At 47.3% G+C, this 19,200-nt stretch overlaps 1 protein-coding gene across 1 annotated transcript in view; it reads left to right on the top strand.

Annotated features, from left to right (window-relative positions):
• Window positions 1–19,200, top strand: part of MARCHF4 (membrane associated ring-CH-type finger 4) — a 106,875-nt gene that overhangs the window by 60,448 nt on the left and 27,227 nt on the right. Inside the window, exon 2 of the mRNA XM_034062394.1 lies at window positions 11,128–11,283. Coding sequence (XP_033918285.1) covers window positions 11,128–11,283 — 156 coding nt within the window. The remainder of the gene's footprint in view (window positions 1–11,127; window positions 11,284–19,200) is intronic.

Here is a 19,200-nt window from a genome sequence, read left to right as displayed (position 1 = left end):
CCTGCGGTGGAGTGGAGAGGAGGGTGCTGAGAGTCAGCAAGAGCATGCTCACCCACCTCCTAATCCCAGCATTTCCACAGGGGATTTCACCTACTTTTCTAGTACCCAGGATGCCTTGAAAGTAGGAAGAAACTGAAGGGGCAACATGAGCACTCTTGCTATGGCCAAGTGGTTTGAGACTCCCTGCTTTTATCCCCTCCCCCATCTCACCACTTTTTCCAGCTGCTCCACACTGCCACTTGTTATCCCATTGTATTTGCAGCCCTGTGACTCCCCCAGGCATGACCCTGAGCTTCCAGGTCTGCAGACACCTCCCACCCCATCCCCATGGGTCCTTCCCCAGATCCCACTGAAGATGTATTAACAGCAGTGTTTGGTTTGGCCTGTTGGGGTTTGCGAGCAGCATCTGTCACTCCATGAGTGCATCCTGCAGGCAGCTGTTCTGCTTCACCCGCTAGCTCGGCATATACCTATTGAAGAAACGTTTTATATTTAAGGCTGGATTTTAACTCATTGCAGTAAAGGCATTTCAGCTTCACTCTGTAACTGCATCGTTTTCCAAAGGAGGTTCCTCTACTTCCCGTGCACATTTGTGCCAACAAGCATTTTGACTTTCTGCCAAACATATAAGTGCCCTTATGGCAGGACTGGAAGGCAAGGCTCTGGAGCTCCACCATCCGTGGTCCCTGAAGGCCTCTGTTCTCTTCTCTGCTGCCTCCTTCATATATTTTTGTTCAGCATCTTGGCTTTCAGGGTTGCCTGAGACATTGAAAATAAATGCCTTCTCCACTAAGACAGTCTTTAGTAATGAGGAACTTGATCTCACATAAATTGGGGTGTTCTGAGACCGTTTTAATTTCTGCTAATCGCAGATGAAAAATGAATTACTTCAGATGTCATGTCCTACTGCACGAGTCTTGTAGCGTTTGGAAAAGCCATAACAGAGTTACCCAGTAATTGAAGGGCTCTACATGAGTGAACTTTGTAATTGCATATTCTTCTCCTCGAGACCGGGAGGCAGAAAGGAGAAGCGGATCAGTCCATGTCTTAATGAAACGGCTTAGTCCTGCAGCACTAGTGAAGCTAAAAGTAAACAAACCATGTTCATTATTTTATATCTCAGCTCCTTGGCCGCTGTGGCAGCCCTGTGTGTGATGTGCTGTCTCCCACTTCACTGCCCCTTTACCGCTTCTGCTTTCAACCCCACACCACGCTGCCCTCAGCCTTCACCTTGAGTGCAGCCGAGGCCAATGGCTGCCCCGTCCCAGCACTACTCAACAGAGCAGCAGACACGAATGGCTTTGGAAGGTTTCCATCTCTGAGCTGCTGGTCCTAATCAGCTGGGGCAGAGCAGGAAAAGCTCCTGCATAACTGTCCCCATCCAGACCTCTTGGGGTGGCCTCTCCTGCCAAATCCCCATCTCCACACCCAGCTGGGAAACTCTGTCTTCAAGTACTTGAGACATGCTCTGCTCTTATGTCTGCACCTTATTTTTGGCTTCTACTTATTGAATGTGCACACAGCTCACCCAGTTCCCACCCCACTGCCCTTAGTCCTGGCTGGGGATCACTTGAGGGTACTATGGCAAAGAGGGACCCCCAGGTCCTGTGATACCCTCATTTTCCACTCCCATCCATTAATAAACTGATGGTACCGGCATGAAGCAGCTCTTCAGCAGTTGCTGCGCTTTCAGGAGGCGTATCTCACTGCTGTAAGGCTACCACAGCACCTGACCATTTTCTCATTTGTGAAGAAAATGGGAAGATGAGGCAAATACAGATGTTGAAGAGTTTTTCAGCTGTCTAGGGAAAAAAGAAAAAAAGAAAAAAAGAAGTGTATTGCTCTCTTTGTTTCACTCTCTTTAAAAGTGGGATCTATCATCTGGAGAGTCAAACCAGCATCCATTTCTGTGGATTTTCCATGGCTGCTGTTCCGCAGCTGATGGCATAATGTTTTCCGAAATGGCCATTAGCTGAGTATCTTTATGAACAGCTTCCCAGGGTAGTAGCTGCAAAGTTCAATTTGCTGAATTATAAGCACATCTCTGATAAGAATTGCATTATACGGTACTTGCATGGTGAAAGCATTAACTTTATACTTCGAACTTTTAAAATATGCATTGATGGATCTGATGAGGACTCAAGAAGTAGAAAGGTGAAGGTCCCCAAGGATTAGAGATAACAAGGAATAATTACTACTTTTTTTTCCCCATGAAAAGAAGTGGTATGTTTAGAAGAATTCTATTTAGCTGAGTCTTTTTCACTAGAAAAAGCCATTTGTACATAAAAAAGAAAATAAATAGAAGACCTCTTTAATTGGTTGAAAATTTATTACAAGCCATAACTTAAGGGCACTTGATTTGTGCTGAAGAGCTGTTTGGCTTCATGGAGTCACATCGGATTTACCCCAGCATCCTAGGGAGTAAAATTGTGCTCATTCTTTTATCTCACACAGAATAAATCTTAAGTGTTGTCTGAAGTAATACGTCTGGGTTTTTTTAATGAAGAATAACCAGAGTGAAACAACAGCAGATTTCCCTTTCAGAAGAAACCAGATTGTTCTAGCTCACAAAATGGATGTGGTCTTTACTAAATCTAGAGAAGTTTAAAGCTTTAATACTTTGGGTGGAAGTCCAGAAGCTACCGGCTAGAACACTTCCATGGGATGCTGAGCCAGCTCCTTGGTGTGTTCAGGGTAAGTCTAAAGCTGAACTTCCTCTAACACCTAAGTGTTCTGGGTGTTCAGGTATCTCGATTTCACATGCATGGGACTGTGATTTCTGTGCACTGAAGGCTCTTCACTTAATTGATGCTATTATCAGACCTGATGAGGCACAGCAGGTGATATTTGAGACACTTGCCTTTTGATTCCTTGCCACCGAACAACATTTAGTAAGAATTACTTAGATCAGCTAATCAAAAATATGTTCAATGATATTAGAATGAAGTGGGCTCTAGAACACCTAAGTAAAGATATTTTTCTCATGGAAATCTTGTAGAGAGAAAAGGAAATAAATCCCAATGTGATCTGTATTTTGTAAGCTCTCTGCTCCTTGGGCTATTGATAATTCCTGAAAATCCTTTGTTATTCCATATTTTGGGCAAGGTTTGACTTTATTCTGATGGAACAGGTTTTTGAAAACCTTTTCTACACATATTTTGGTGGCACAGCCGAGACTGGCCAAGAGCTTGTGACAGCTGCCAGAGCAAGGGCTGGGCTCTGCAAACATGCCTGTGCATAACTGGGACAACCTGGTGTCTGCCTCCCTGTGACAGGGAGACAGGATGGTGGGCCCCTTTGCAAGTGTGATATTGACAGTGATACATACAGGCTGTGGTATGGTCATTTGCAGCATTGGTCCACTAGTTGCCTTTTCTGTTGAATAGGTTTTCATCCTGTAGGTAGGATGTTCTCCAGCTTTAGGAAATTAATTTGCCTGGAGTTTGGCTGCCTGAAAGGGCTGATTCTGAAAGGACAAGTTGGTGGAGCCGTAAAGATGCAAAGTGTGAAGCTTGGTTCAGCAAGCAGAGCAGGGTGCAATTGACCTCCAGCTTCTGGTCACTTGCTCCATCCATGTGGAAGGGACCACAATGTTTCATGCCACAGAGGCTTGAGGTACACTGAGGCCAGGTACACTGGGGACACACCACCAGGCTGCACAGACTCTGCAAAATGATGGCTTCCAGTTTGCCAATGAACAAAGCCAGGGACACTGCTGTCAGGCTGCTAGAGAAAAACACTTGCAGAAAGTCATGGCCCATGTTTTCTCCTCTCTGAAGTTGTTAGAACCCTTCTGCTGACCCCATCTGCTGGGCACAGGGCTGGATCAGTCCCATCTTCTTGCGTTCAGTGGTGGCAGAAACAGTGTGGCAGGACTGCTTGCAGGTCCTTGTGCTTGCTAGTTTTCCTTCTCTGAGGACTGATGGTTCAGGATTCCTGTTTAGAGGAATCTCTTCCTGGAAGGCCAGTGTTTTGGCAGGACCTGCACATAGAGGTGGAGCTCAGCATCCTCCCTCTCAGTTAAAGATACCTTTAGAGACTGTCCTTCCCTCTCAGTGGCTGTCCGAGGTGAGAACCAGCCCCCAGCATTCTTTTCACTCTGTCCCCCTTTCATAGCTAAATGACACATCTTAGGGCTTTCTGCCCTTCATCTTTCACTAACCTGAAGCCAGGTGTTAAAATCCTCTATAGCTCATTGCACAAAAAAAATGTTCTGTGATTCTCTGTTTCTCACAAAAAACATGTGCTTTCTGGTCCTTTAAAGTACTTTTCCTTAAAGGAAGTTGATGTTAGACCATGAGACATCTTGTTCTACCTGTATCAGCTCCCTCTGGATGGGATGTGCCTAGAGCTGGTGGTTTCTGCCTGCCTAGGAGCAGCCAAGCACATGAGCAGGTTACTGTCAGGTAAATATTGAAAGAGCCCTAGCCTAGATTAAACCCCATTCCCCGCACCCCCTCTCCCCCTTTTTTGAATGGGAAAGGATAGGGCTATGTCCAAATATTTCACATTAAACTCTGCAGCATTCCTGCTTTTTCTATTTCTGAGGCATTGCGCAAATGTGCCCCAGCTCCCTGACAGCTCACATTAAGCTCTGTGGAGCTGCGTTCAATCACCTTCCCCTGGAAATCAGTGAAGGAGTGAGGGCAGAGCCATGCAGCAGAGCCACCGCTCCCGATTGCTCCCAGGATGAGTCACAGCAGCAGAGGCTCGTCATTCTCTAATGCACTGGGCTTCTTGCGCCACGGTCTTCTCAAGCCTCTTCCTCCTTCTTTCTTTTGTTCCTGAGTTTTTATTCCTCGTCTTCATTTCTCTTGAAATTGCCTTGAATTTCATGTCTTCATTTTCTCCTGTCTTGCAGAGTTCTTTAGGGTTTTAGCAATTAAAGGGGGAAAAAAGCCATCCTTTTTCTGCTCCCTGGCAGGCTGGAGGACTGATCTGTGTGCAGAGGAGACTGGCCCTGCTCAACCCTCTTGCACCATTGCTTACCCTGTGGGAGTATGGAGATTGACCTCAGGCCTTTTGAAAGTGGCACACATCCTTGTTAATAAGTGGTGGGGATGCCGTGGGGAAACATAGGCAGTGCTGTGGGGGTCTTGCTTTTGAACATCCCATTCAGAGGTGGCAGAGGAGGAGCCAGGCAATTTGATAAGGAGGACAACCAGTGCCATGGGGCAGCTCAGGGTCCCTGTGGGGTTTCTCTGTGTTCTGCTGACCAAGGCACAGCCCTGGAATGGTGTTTGGCCAGATGCCTCTCCCCTGAATCCCTGAACTGTTGTTGGGCATGGAGGCACAGGAGTTTTACCTGATGTCTTCCACCAACATAGCTGAGTCTCCTGAGTCATCCACTTGAACAAAAAAAGACATCTTTTGGCTTAAAACTTGCTGATGCCCTGTGAGCAGCCCAGATGGGGTGATGGTGCTCTAGCTCTGCAGCAACAAAAAGTTCCCATGGGCATTAGTAAGGCTCAGAAAAAGAAAGTCTCCCTTCCCCCTCCTCCATCCCACTCCCAGATTCTGAGCTGCCCCCTCTGGCTCTGGCCATCCGTCCATCTGTTCCAGCATCAGCGACCAGCACTGGAGATGGAAGTAGCAGAGATCACTTAAAATTCCCCTTGGCCATAGTAAAGCCAAAGGCTGTGGGCAGCAGCTGCTCTGCTGGAAAGTCGTGTTGCTTGCAGTAGTGGTGGGACAAGTTTTCCCACAGAAGGGGGATGCGGACCAGATCCCACCCTTCCCTCCCACAGCTGTGGCTGCAGCCTCTAGTATTTTCATCAGAGAGGTGCAGAAAAAGCCTGAGCAGCCTGTCAGCCTTGGTGCTCCTCACAGCCTCTGTGGGTGGAAAGGCAATTTGTGCTGTTTTCAGAGGATCAGGAGCTCTGCAGACGTGATGGATTTTCAGACAGGACTTGCTCTGGAACAAACATTTGTCTCAGCTCAGGACCATGTGAGACATATCCCTCTCCTGACAAGCATTCGTATTTCCAGACATCACCAGAATACACCTTATGGTCCCAGAGAGGTGCATGGTGGTTTCAGTGATTGCATTACAGCTGAGCCACCTTTCTGCTTCCACCCAGCCTATAGGCAGAGAGATGCCTGTGTTTTGTTGCTAGATGAATCATCACCCTGTTAGGGAGAAGTGTCCCATCCACAGGGCTGCCAGAACAGCTAATACCCATTGACAATTACAGAAAACCACAAAAAGGCAGAGCTGTGCCAAATACACCCATCTCAGAGCCCCCAGGTTGCCATGCCCAGCTGTGGCTGCTCCTACTGCCACGGGGATGAGGAGCAGGGGTGCACGGTCTTGCAGAAGAGCTGTAGGATGAGCCAGTCCTGGTCTGGAGGTGGCATGGCAGCAGTGGTGGCACCTGGGGATGGGAAGGGAGCTGCAAGGATTCTGGGTGGTGTCTTTTGTAATCACTAGCGTAGACTTTCCTATAGGTTTGCCAGGTTTTATGGAGCTGCCCAATTGGTGGATCCCCTGCCAAGAAAAGTCTCTCAGCGAATTGCTGCCACAACAGAGATTGGGGTCAGCAGCCAGCTCTGCCAGGGTTCCTAGGGAGATGCCATCTCACCACAGAGATACATAACCATGTCCTTTGATGTTCTAACACCATAGGAGACGTAAGCCCACTCCTCTCTCACTCTGCACTCTGCATCAATTTCCCACAATGCTGGAGAATTTAATGCAATATATATAGTTACAGATACTTATGCCCCTTTTTCTCTGTTGCTCACTGGCACTGTGCTTGCATGCAGGAGGGTACTCACGGGAAGCATTTGAGATGCTGATAGTAATGTCTGTGTTTAGTTTAAAATGATGGAAGGGCAGTTCTTGAAAGTATGTGTGAAGACAGAGTGATCGTTAGTACATGTTTATTGAAGTTTACCAGCTGTGTAACAATGGGGTTTTCTTTGCCATTGGACTTCATTCCTCTGTAATTATGTTCCTAATATAGAAATAATTTGGCATTTATTTGCCATAATAAAACTTCCCATTACATTTAAATTCAATGTGAAGATTTAAGTGTATTTAGGAGACTCATTTGAAGACCTGAAATTAAATATTCCTGGTTTCCTCTTCCAAACAAGACAAACTCAGATAAATACTAGCAGTCAGATCCATGCATACAGCTACTCCCATGAGCACTGGCAGCTGCATGAGCATATCCAGACAGAGATGGTAGCTCATGAGACGTGGACAACTCTTTCAGCATCTTCTCACTGCCTTGCTCTGGTCCAGGGCACTGGGTGATGCTGATGACTGATGCTCCTTTGTACATCTGAGCAGGGAAAACACACAGTTGAGGAAAAACTGCAGGTGTTAAACTCACCATCAGCCAGCCCGGTTACCTGTACAGCTTGCACTGGTTTTCAGATTTTTTGCTTTAACAGCTGTGGTAGCAAGATGTTGCTCTTTCCAGCTAAGCTGGTGCTCAGGAGCAGTCCAGGCAGCAGATGTAGGTCAGCAAGCTGGAGCTGGGACATGCCAGAAGATGACATCCTGTCCCAATGACACCATCGTCCCCATGTTCAAAAGAGACTGGGTGGGCAAATTTCATATACTTCATTTATAGTTAAAAGAGTAGGCCTGGGAAACACATGCCATGAGTGCCTGTTGGTTTGGTGAGCTGCTGCAGTTTCAGTAGCAATGTGTGGATGGGCTTCCAGCACTGACACACAAAACATCCAGGTGAAACACTGACATCAGCACTCAACAGGGGTGATGCTGCTCCTGACATCATATTCTCCCTGGATGTACCAAGCATCAGAAGCATACACTGGCAATAACTTTTTCTTCCATCCTTTCTCAGAACTCCTCCCCGTAGGCTTAAAATAGCAGGGCTCAGATAATCATTAACCACTTTAGCACATAGCAATGGGCACAGATTGGGAATTCATAAGGAGAGGACAGAGCTGGAACAGACCCACACTCCCCATTCATCTCTAGCAGTATGATCCATCTTAAGGTAAAACCAGTTCATGCTGGCCTTGCCTGTGCTGCTCCTAGAGACCAGCTCCCATCACAGCTAGAAAGAGGGAATAATAGTCTGTATAATTGCTTAATATATTACTTTTCCCAGAAGCAGAGTAATACATATGAAAGAGTATTTCATCCTTGTGTTGAGACGGTTATGGCCAAAGCCAGAGCACCCTTCCCTTTTGTTAACTCTGGTTTTTTACCTTTGAAATGAACCCCAAGTTAGACTTGGATAGTAACAAAAAAAAAAGGCAGGTGCCCTGAGTCTAAAGCCCACTTGGCTGTTTCAGGGGAACAAGATCATACTGAGCAAGCTGAGGACGAAGCTTGCAGCTGGGGGATATTTCTCTGACAAAGCAGAAATGCTCATCCAAGTAATGGGATGTAACTCTAAAGGGAAAACTGCCAAAATAAGTGTTGGGAAGTAGAACTTCAAAGGGGCTTTGGAGAGCAGTCCCCAAAGGGAATTGGTGGGAACATTGTTGTTTGAGGCACTGGAGAATATGTTGTGCAGAGCCATCTTCTTCGAGCCTACAGAAATTGCCATGGGGATTTAATTTCCATCTCTAATTGCTGTGATCTGCACCTCATTTCGGGCTTACTTTTGTGTGCTTGTAGGTTTTAGCAGAGGTCTCTGCGCAACAAATCCTTCATGTGTACCACAACCAATGGACTGTTCCTGAAGTCACTGTAGAGCCAGTAAGGAGACTCATTCTCCTTTACTGTACGAGAGATTTATTCCCTTAATATGCTGCAGGTGTTTATTTTTCTGCTGGCATAGGAGTACGTGCTTGTGTGTGTGCATGTGGCAGTGTTTTACGAATGCTTGCTGTGGACACAATTGGGCTTCACAGTATGCAAAAATAGGTGTATGCCACACTGAGGGATAAAATATTTCACATGGCTGGAGAAAATGTGGTAAATCAGGGTTTTGCTGGATTTGCGAAAAATGAAGAAACTGTGGGATTCGTCTCCACAGTTGAGTCCTGAGCTCTTGCAGGAGCTGGCAGGACTGCCTAGGTTGAAAGGGGACTGTGTCCCCTCAGCAGTGTAGGGCATCTGTGGACATCTCTTGGCTCTGAAGAAACAAGCTTAGTTTTCACAGACATTTGTTACAGAGCCCAGGAAGTCAATGTGAGTCCAAGCTGCAGCTACAGCTTTCCTCCTCTGCCTTTGCCTCGACATCCTAGTTCCTGTTCCGTTCTGCCCTCTTCCTGATCCTTCATCACCAGTGCCTCCAGCTGCTCATTAAACAAAACCCAGAAACCATTTTGAGCGAAGGGAAAGGCAGGGACACTTCACATTTCACCTCACACTGGAAGTTTGAGTTCTAAGTGTCAATGCTCCTTCCCACATGCACCCTCCTCCCCTCTCATCCTTCCCTGCTTCCCTTCTTTTGGCTTGTCCTGTCACACCTTTCCAGGTGAAAAAAGTTCACGGATTCCACAACCCTCCTTGCTCCCCCTCTCCCTTTTCATCCTCTCCAGTGTGTAATGAAAAGTAGTGACAGGTAGAGCTGAGCCTGGTTCTGTAATGTAAACAGTTATTTACAGGTTTGCTAAAATTTCATGGACGTGACATTTTTAGGTCACCTAGCTGAAGCAAATGAGCTGATTAAACTGTTTGCATTAGGTTTCATTAAAAAAGTAGCACTCTTGCCCGATATGGTTCTCATTTCCTCAGGTTCTCAGACCTGATGTGGTACTCTGAAAGCTAAGGCAGTTTCCCACCAAGGTTATCAAGAGGAGGATCTGGTTTCCTAAGTTAAGGCAGTTGGATGGACAGCTCACTGAGTCCAGCAGCCTCAGACCCCGGGGTCTGTCATCCTGGGGCTCCATCAGTGATAATGGTGGGGCTGTTAGAGGAAATATCCTCTTCCCAACACTGAAAGTATAATGCCAGCCTTCCCATCCCATAGATATTCCTATTCTACCTTTTGAAGTTTTTAAATCATGGAGTGCACTACTGGAATCTATACTGTGGTTTTTAAATACCAAGAGGTGGGGAGAAAAATGTAGTGGCTCTCTTCTTCCCTAAGTAAGTTATGGCAAATGACTGTAAAATGAGCTCCTGAGCTTATGTGTGCAGAGAGGAATTTAGTCCCATGGTGAAAATGATGATAGCAGATGGATCAGAATAATACTAGTTTTTTGTGGATACCCTGTATAAAGCTACACCAGAAACAAGGGAGCGAGTCAGGAGGTTCAGTGTTTTGGCCACCATTCATAAATATCTGTGTCTCACTAGCCAGGACTCAGTTTGTTCTTCATCTCATTTGCTTCTAGGGTGGAAATAGGCAGCCCTAATGGCTATGCATCACTATGACTCACCTTTGGGACAGACTGTCTGGGGGAAGTAGGGGATGTGTGAAATTTGAGGACCTTTTCCCTGCTGGGCTATGGGTACACAAAGACCTGGACCCAAAGCACACACCTGCCACTCACAGTCAGGTTCATCCCTCCCGGTCCAGGAACATTAGAAAGGAGAGTCCTGTGTTTCACACTGCAAATGCCCGCTGCCTGGCCAGTCCTGGGAGGTAGTGCATAGCACTGGGCTCCGTCCAGCTCCTGGGTGGAGTGGCACTTCCATGGCTGGCACGAGCTAACCTGCACAGAGAGTCCAAGAGCTGCTGTGTCTGTGCCTGGCTGGGCTTGAGGAAGCTGCCCTGGGCTGAGCAGGACAGCAGTCTGCAGCAGAGGCTGTCCCACAGCTATCCCCACATCAACCATGCTTTCTGAAATAGGGAGCAGAGAGACAAACTTGAGCAGTGAAACAGTGACATCTGGTCTCCAACATAGCTGTGTTCATTGGTTGTGGTCTAGTGTGGGTCCTCTGGTGTCTAGTAAGAGTTGTGCTTACCTAGATTTTCCTTCATCATCTCTTATCTACACAGCTGTCTCTTTCCCCCCCAAAAAAATATGTAGGACCCAAGTATTTGGGACTGTTACATCCCTGTCAAACTTTGTTCACATCAGACAATAAGTATTTGAGGAAAAGCAGGTAAAGGCAGCACAACTACCAAAGCCAAACCAGGTAAAAATGAACAAAAAGCAAATGGGATGATGGAGGTTCTGCTATGCCAAGCCATGCCATGCCTGTGGGAGGAGGGGTGCCTCGCTGATGCTGTCTGTTTTTTCCAGGGGGAGCTGCTGAGCCCATGTCGATGTGATGGATCTGTGAAGTGCACGCACCAGCCATGTCTGATCAAATGGATTAGTGAGAGAGGCTGCTGGAGCTGTGAGCTGTGTTACTACAAGTATCACGTCATTGCCATAAGCACAAAGAACCCTCTGCAGGTAAAGGTACTAGAGACATTTCAAAGTCTATTTATTCTTGTTTCTGTTTTTTTTTTCTGGGAGCAACTGGATTTTACCTGTGTGGGTCTTCCTTCTCTGCACACAGTTATCCATATGTCCATAAGTGTCTGAGACACTTAGAAAAGGTTGTCAGGGGCTGGTCCAAAGCAGCCCCATGTTCTGCTCAGTGGTACCGAGGACATCCCTTGGGAGTCTGCTCCTGCTCTTTCTGTCCTTTGACAATTCCCACCTTGCCTCCTGTTGAAACTGCCGGTGTGATCACGATAGTGCTGTTACACCTCACAGCCCTTCAAATATGCTCATCCCCTGGAGACCACAGGTATGCTGCTGTCTCCAGGGGCAGGCGGGGATGGTGCTATTATGGGATTTGCTACAACAGAACACACAGTCTGTGACAGAGCAGTATCTTGAGACTCCACTTGTCTAAACTTGTGCCATTAACACTGATCTTCTGCTGAGCCTCCTCTGTGTTGGCATGAAGGATGGAGTAGGAGAGTGGAGGGCTCTTACAGCTCTCCTCTGTGATCCTGCCACCCTTTTCACTTTATTGTTCCCCCATGATCAAATACACCCTGGCATGGCACAAGGGGTGTGTCATGCTCTGGCCTCTCCAAGCCTGATTCTCAGTAGACGTTTGCAGATGTGCACACAACATCTTAATATGGATGGCTGTGAAAGGTATCAGAGGACCCACCTTCTTTCTCTTCTGAATTCAAAAGACTTGTGTTTTAACAATCCCCACTGCAGGCTGGTAATTTAAAATCAAGATTCAGAATGGGAAACCTGTGTGGCTGTTAAAAATGAGATCAATTATCCTTAATAGCTATTGATTCATTGTGAGGGCTACACCTGAAGATGGATTAATTGCTGCATGGCTTTGGTGAGCACCATTAGTGCCTCGGACGTAAGGAAGCATATTACATCTAGGTAGTACTGCTTAATTAGCATCATCTGGACTGGAGAGATATTACAGCAGCATGCTGTGCTTAGAGATGGGGGTAATGTCAGTAATCGTCTGTCCAGCACCTGGTGGAGCTCTTTGGCTCTCTGCTGGTTGTCCTGCTCTCTAACAGGAGGCAGGGACTTTGTTCCAGTTGTAGAGGAGTAGAATGGAATGCAAACTCTGCTCTCTTCTCCAAATTGCAGTCTCTGTCTTTTTCCAGGCCTGAGGTCACTAGCTGCAGTGAAGAAACAGGAGCCCTTTAGGACTTCAGATTTAAATGAAGTAGTGAAATTAGTGTGATATCATGGGGAACTTTTGCTGGGAGGAAGGAAAATGACTGCCTGCTCTCTGTGAATCCCTGCAGCTTCTGATTTGATTTTCCATGTGCCCTGTGATGAAGAGATCAGTAGTTTCATCCCAAGGCCCAGACCCAGGGTGTTTTAATTTCTTGGCTTTAGTAACTCAGAGCAGATTGAAACACAGAAGGAGAGATGTGGACAAAGAAGCATTTGTTTGTATCTGGAAAGCTGGTTTATGAGTTCCCTAATGCTTCCTGTGTCTTAGGTTGGGGGTGCAATGTTGAGCAGCATTGAAGGTTTGTGGGTGCAGATTTGTAAGTATGTGTGTAGCCAGCTACTGAATGACCTCCAAATGGTCTACACCTTCAGGTGGCTCAGGGCAATGGGTCAGTGACTTTCTTCCTGTTCCTTGTTCAGTTAACATTTGTTGGAGCTATTCACAGATAAGCTCCCCTCCTATACACACGTTTCCAAAGCCTGAACAAAGCATTGGTCTTTCTGGGCTCCCCTGTTAGAAGGGGGCCTGATCTGATGGCATTTGCCATGAATACAAGGAATAAGTGGCAGGAACAACTGAGAGAGACCTCAGCTCCAGGAGAGAGGGTCCCAGAGGACCATACAAACCCTGGTCTCAGAAGCTTCATGTTGCTGACTCAGACCACAGCACTTCTTGCAGAAGCACTGGGAGGTTTGAGGGGTGGGAAGAAGCAACTGTAGTGAAAAGCCACGTGATCTGGAACAAATGCAGCATGTGTGGAGGTTCAGCTGTGTGCCCAGGCGCTCTGTCTGGTGCCAGCACAAAGGCACTTCTGGGAAGCAGATGCTACACTAACAATAGTATGTGAAATCCTGTGGGAAGCGGCTGATATACCAGGCCTCAACTTCCCACAAGGACTAATCATAGAATCATAGAATCATAGAATAGTTAGGATTGGAAAGGACCTCAAGATCATCTAGTTCCAACCCCCCTGCCATGGGCAGAGACACCTCACACTAAACCATATCACCCAAGGCTTCATCCAACCTGGTCTTGAACACCGCCAGGGATGGAGCATTCACTACCTCCCTGGGCAACCCATTCCAGTACCTCACCACCCTAACAGTAAAGAATTTCTTCCTTATATCCAGTCTAAACCTCTGCTGTTTAAGTTTCAACCCATTACCCCTTGTCCTATCACTACAGTCCCTAGCGAAGAGTCCCTCCCCAGCATCTTTGTAGGCCCCCTTCAGATACTGGAAGGCTGCTATGAGGTCTCCACGTAGCCTTCTCTTCTCCAGGCTGAACAGCCCCAACTTTCTCAGCCTGTCTTCATATGGGAGGTGCTCCAGTCCCCTGATCATCCTCGTGGCCTCCTCTGGACTTGTTCTAACAGTTCCATGTCCTTTTTATGTTGAGGACACCAGAACTGCACACAATACTCCAAGTGAGGTCTCACAAGAGCAGAGAAGAGGGGCAGGATCACCTCCTTCGACCTGCTGGTCACGTTCCTTTTGATGCAACCCAGAATACTTTGGGCTGGCTTTCTGGGCTGTAAGCACACACTGCTGGCTCATGTTCATTTTCTCATTGACAAACACCCCCAAGTCCTTCTCCACAGGACTACCATGAATTTCCTTTTTGCCCAACCTGTAGCTGTGCCTGGGATTGCTCCGACCCAGGTGTAGGACCTTGCACTTGGCAAGGCTAAACTTCATGAGGTTGGCATCAGCCCACCTCTCAAGTGTGTCAAGGGCTTGGGCCCCCTCTAACCCATTGCCACATATGTCTTGTTCCTCCATGGCTCTCACCATGGTCTGACACTGGGAAAGGAAGACAAGAGAGCACCCAGGTGGCTGCAATGCCCTGACACTATGTGCCATAACAATGTGTCACAGCATGTGCAGGTGGGAAGAGCACCTTTTCTGCTCAGTCTTCACCCCACATGTGGATAACAGGGGCAACCTGAGCATACAAGCGTGTCCCTAAGTAAAACGATAGTCCCTGACCTTCCTTCTCAGGGTCTGCTGGACCTTCTACTCAGCTTTATTCTTACTGGAAAGCTCCAAGTTTCTCAAGCACAGGTTTTAAAGGGCAAATGCTGTAGAAATACATGGTTTTCTGTTGATTCCCGCCCAGCCATCATGGAGGCAGAGACCACACAAACCTCACCTCCTTGTCAAATTAAACCTGTTTGGGTGATGCTCTGAGCCTGGCTAGATTTTAACCAGCAATGTGGCCTACCTATCCCCTGGGTTCTCTCCTGTGACAGACTGCTGGAAAGCCAAATCCAGCAACTGGCAGGCCCTAGGCTCCCTGAGGCATGTCCAATTGGTCCAAGCACACCCAACACCCACATGTTCCCCAGGACCTGCGTGTTCCTCTTCCCATTTTCACATCTGCTGCCCCATGTTTGGAATTCCCAGAAGCACAGCATGGGCCAGATGTATGTGGAGACTCATGGCATGGGCAGAGAAGTTGCAGCAGGGGGGAACATGGTTCATGCATAATGGACACAGACTCCCTCCAGCCCCCAGGCTGTTATGATGTTTCATACCAGAGAGAGGCCTTTAGTCTGGTATTTTGGCAGAATGAATCTCTATAAATTAAAGCCTCCCGTCCCATCCCTGTATTGCAGACATTTAAGAGCAAAGGTCTTAAAGCAGCAATGGGTGAAGTAAGAGACTTCTTGGCCCTCCTTCCTCCCTGCTGCTTTTCCAGTATCTGAATAAGCCACAGCATCTGTAAGTGTACAGCAGGGAAGCTATCACAGTGGTAGCATAACTTTGCTTGATGAATTCATAAAAGGAAAAGCCATCCCCCAGAAGATAATTGAGGAACATGGCCAGGGCCTCGTGACAGCAGTGAGTGGAGAGCCAGACCTAAGCAGTGCTGGGAATGGTCCACTTCAACCTTCTAGGAAAAACCTCTGCCTGCTTGTGATCCTGGGTCTGAAGATTAAATTGCTGACTAGCACGGCTCAGGATGTTAATGATACGTACTAAGGGGACGTGTCAGATACAGCAATAAAAATAAACTGAACTGCCTGAGGCAGGCATGGGGGAGCTCTCAGAGGAGTGCAGGGAGGCTTTTCCAGCAAGCAAGTTTTCTTTGCAAGCTGCTGCAGTGAGACACAGATATCTTCTGCAGGCAAATATCTGCCTTGGATCTGCTCATGCTGGTGCTTGGGAACCTTTGGAGACTGCTGGTGCCAAAGAAAGGGAAATATGTATCAGGACTTAAATACTATAGTAATGACATTATTAACCTGTGTTACACTAGCAGTGGGAGTTTTCCCTTACAAGCCTCTGAGCAGAAGCTCTGAAGCAAACAGGGAAACAGGTTTGTTCCTGTCCTGGTTTCAGCTGGAATAAAGTTATTTTTATTTCCTAGTAGCTGGTGCATTGCTGTGTTTTGGCTTTAGTCTGAGAACAATGCTAATAACACACCAATGTTTTAGCTATTGCTCAGTAGCATTTACCTGGCTCAAGAACTTTTCAGTCTCATGCTTTGCCAGTGAGGAGGGGCACAAGCAGCTGGGAGGGAGCAGAGACAGGACACATGACACAAACTGGCCAAAGGGATATGGGTATTCCATACCACAGAGCGTCATGCTCAGGATATAAATTTGGGGGAGTTGGCCAGAAGGGACTGATGGCTGCTTGGTCAGGCTGGATATCAGTCAGCAAGTGATGAGCAGCTGTATTGTGCATTGCTTGCATTTTCTGAATTTTCATTTCTCTCTTTTTTTGTTTGTTTGTTTGTTCCATATTATTACCATCAGTATTGTTGGTATTATTTCTATTATCATTATATTTACTTAATTTCAGTCATTAAATTGTTCTTAGCCTTCTGATTCTCTTCCCCATCCCACCTGAGGCAGGGAGGTGGTGAGGAAATGAGCAAGTGGCTGCATGATACTTAGTTGCCATGTGGGTTTAAACCATGACAGTCCCAGGTACAAAATGTAGGTTATGAAACAGTGCAAGAGAACAGGAGTGACGTGACTGGCAGGCACTGGTCCTGGCTTGGCCCAAGGAGAAGATTATTCCAAATGTTAGACCTGGACTCCAAAGAAACCCTTTCTGAGGCAATGTAGAAGCTTGGGTAAAATCAGTCCAAGAGAGTGTTCTGTTTTGCACATGAACATCTGGGTGATGTGACAATGCGCTTGGCCAAGGGGGTGGAGCAGAGGACAGACAGCTCCTGAGCGAATGAGGACATTTCTCCAGAATGGTCTGGAGGGATGAAGCCTTTTTTCCAGTACGAGTGACAAGCCACTGCAGAGAGCTGCTTGGGCATGCTCTGAAGCCATTGTTAGCCTGGCACTCACAAAGCTGTCTTGTTATCCTGCAGGAGCCTTTAAAGCTTTCTGGTTTCACCAAGTCCTTAGTTCTGCCCTGTTCAGCGCTGGCAGAGCATCTGTAGAACTTTCTACCTGCCTAACAATCATATTCCTGATTGACAACCTGGGTGAGTTGCTGGTTGTTAAAGGTGCACTTCAGTAGAGCTCAGCAGCTACCTGGGACTCAACAGTCATTATCAGCTGAGGGAAGAAGGTCTCCCATTTAGGATTGCTCTCTCCCCACAAGGTGGGATTGCTTGACACTGTGACCTTGCTGGAGTTTGAACGTTTGAGCTGGAGATCTGGAGGGAGGGAGGAGTCTGCAGCCAGGCATTTACACAAAGAGCACTGGGGGCTTCAGATGTGCTGGTAAGGGGACTCTGCAGTGTAGCTGAGACCTTTCTTCGCAACTCCAGTGACTGTAGGGTTACCCACCAAATCCCTGGTCTGCTGGCCACAGTGGTGGTAGAAGGGGTTAGGAAAATGTGTGATTTTACAAGGGCTGTTGTGAAATCTGAAAGGCACAGCACTGTGATTGGGGTGAGCTCCTTGGGCCAGCAGTGCAGGGATGCATCAGGGCCAGCTTCTACAGCTGAAATTTACCAGTATGTTCCACCTCTGAACAGCTCTTGGACCCTTCGCAGAATCACAGAATCCCAAGGGTTGGAAGGGACCTCAAAAGATCATCTAGTCCAACCCCCCTGCAAGAGCAGGGAAACCTAGAGTACATCACACAGGAACTTGTCCAGGTGGGCCTTGAATATCTCCAACATAGGAGACTCCACAACCCCCCTGGGTAACCTGTTCCAGTGCTCTGTCACTCTTACAGTGAAGAAGTTCTTCCTGATGTTAACGTGGAACCTCCTATGCTCCAGTTTACACCCATTGCCCCTTGTCCTATCACTGGATATCACTGAAAAAAGCCTAGCTCCATCATCCTGACACCCACCCTTTACATATTTGTAAACACTGATGAGGTCACCCCTCCTGTGTGTGTTCTCACTGGCTAACATGTTTTATTCTCTGTCTCACCCTTTTTCTTCTCTCTGTGCAAGCCTCATACCTACCATAAGATGTGTACCAAAATGGAATTAAAAGATTAAAAATAATGACTCCGTTATTGGTGGCTCTGGCTAGATGTGGGATGCTAAATTGCAGCTCCTAGGGTTGTCAGAGAGGAAATACAACATATATTACTTTTTTTTCTGGAAAGTATTAAATTCTCCTGCAAGGTGGTTATTTTCCTCAGTGTTCAGCTCTGACCCATTTACCTCCTTGCCAGAGGGTAATCACACCCCAGTGCCACCTCCTGAACAGAGTCGGGACTGCTGCTGTGTGTGTCATTCAGTTAGTGCCAGATGAGGGGGGAGTCTCCTATCCCCTGGCACGGCTGACAGACTCCAGCCTGTTCATTATAACCACAGTGAACTCCCCGAGGCTGCTGCCAGCTAGGCAGTGTCAGGCAGCATACCTGCCTGTGTTTCAGCCTCTCTGTTCCCAACCAAAGGGAGCAGGAATTCTTTGTGCTCACATGTAACTTCTTTGTGTTCTGAGCTCCATCCCTTTGACAGTATATTTAGTACAACACCCAAGCCTCTCTCTCTCTGCAAAGCAGTGGTGCGAGTTGTTCGTGGCTGCTAGTTGTAGAAAATAGCTTCTTCTTTTTCTGTCTTTAATTGCTACCTTGGAAAGACCCCTTGCCAACATAGGCCTTGCAGTGTGCCAGACAGATGGTGAGGAGCCAGGCCATTGCCTCCTCTTGAGAGAGAAATGATGCAGAATGATTTGGCTGGCACAGGCACACATGGGTCAGCATGAGGGACCTGCAGTAAACCATTCACATGCAGCACCAGGCTCCCTTCACTCCCATCCCCTCAGTGTCTGACAGTTAGTGGAAGGGAACATGAAGTCTGGGAAAAGCTACAGAGGTGAAAATGCAACCCCATGCTCATAGCCAAACCCCCTCCCTGCCACATACCTCTGGTCCTGGAGCTCTGAGCTGACGGCACCAGCTGTGGATTTGTCCTGCATTTGTTTATGGTGCTGTTGAGAATGAAGCTGTTGCTGATGGGAGGGCAGCATAGCTTCTGATCCCACCATCAGAATTCAGATTTGGAGGCACTGGGTGCTGGGTGGCCTTTGCTCTGTCTTGTATGAGAACAGTTGCAGAGCTGTGCATCTTCTGTGGACTCCAGCACCTCTGCATCTAGCTTTGGCCTGTTTCAACTGGCACCACCAAGCTTCCCACCCTAAGAGGAGAGCTGTTCACCATCTCCACTTCTTCATGGCACAAAAGGGCCAATTGTGTGGCTGGATTTGGTGGAGGTGTGGA

Source organism: Melopsittacus undulatus, chromosome 4 (assembly GCF_012275295.1).
Source record: "Melopsittacus undulatus isolate bMelUnd1 chromosome 4, bMelUnd1.mat.Z, whole genome shotgun sequence".
NCBI classification, from domain to species: Eukaryota; Metazoa; Chordata; class Aves; order Psittaciformes; family Psittaculidae; genus Melopsittacus; species Melopsittacus undulatus.
Note: the sequence above shows the minus strand (reverse complement) of the source record. Positions and strands in the feature narration are given on the sequence as shown.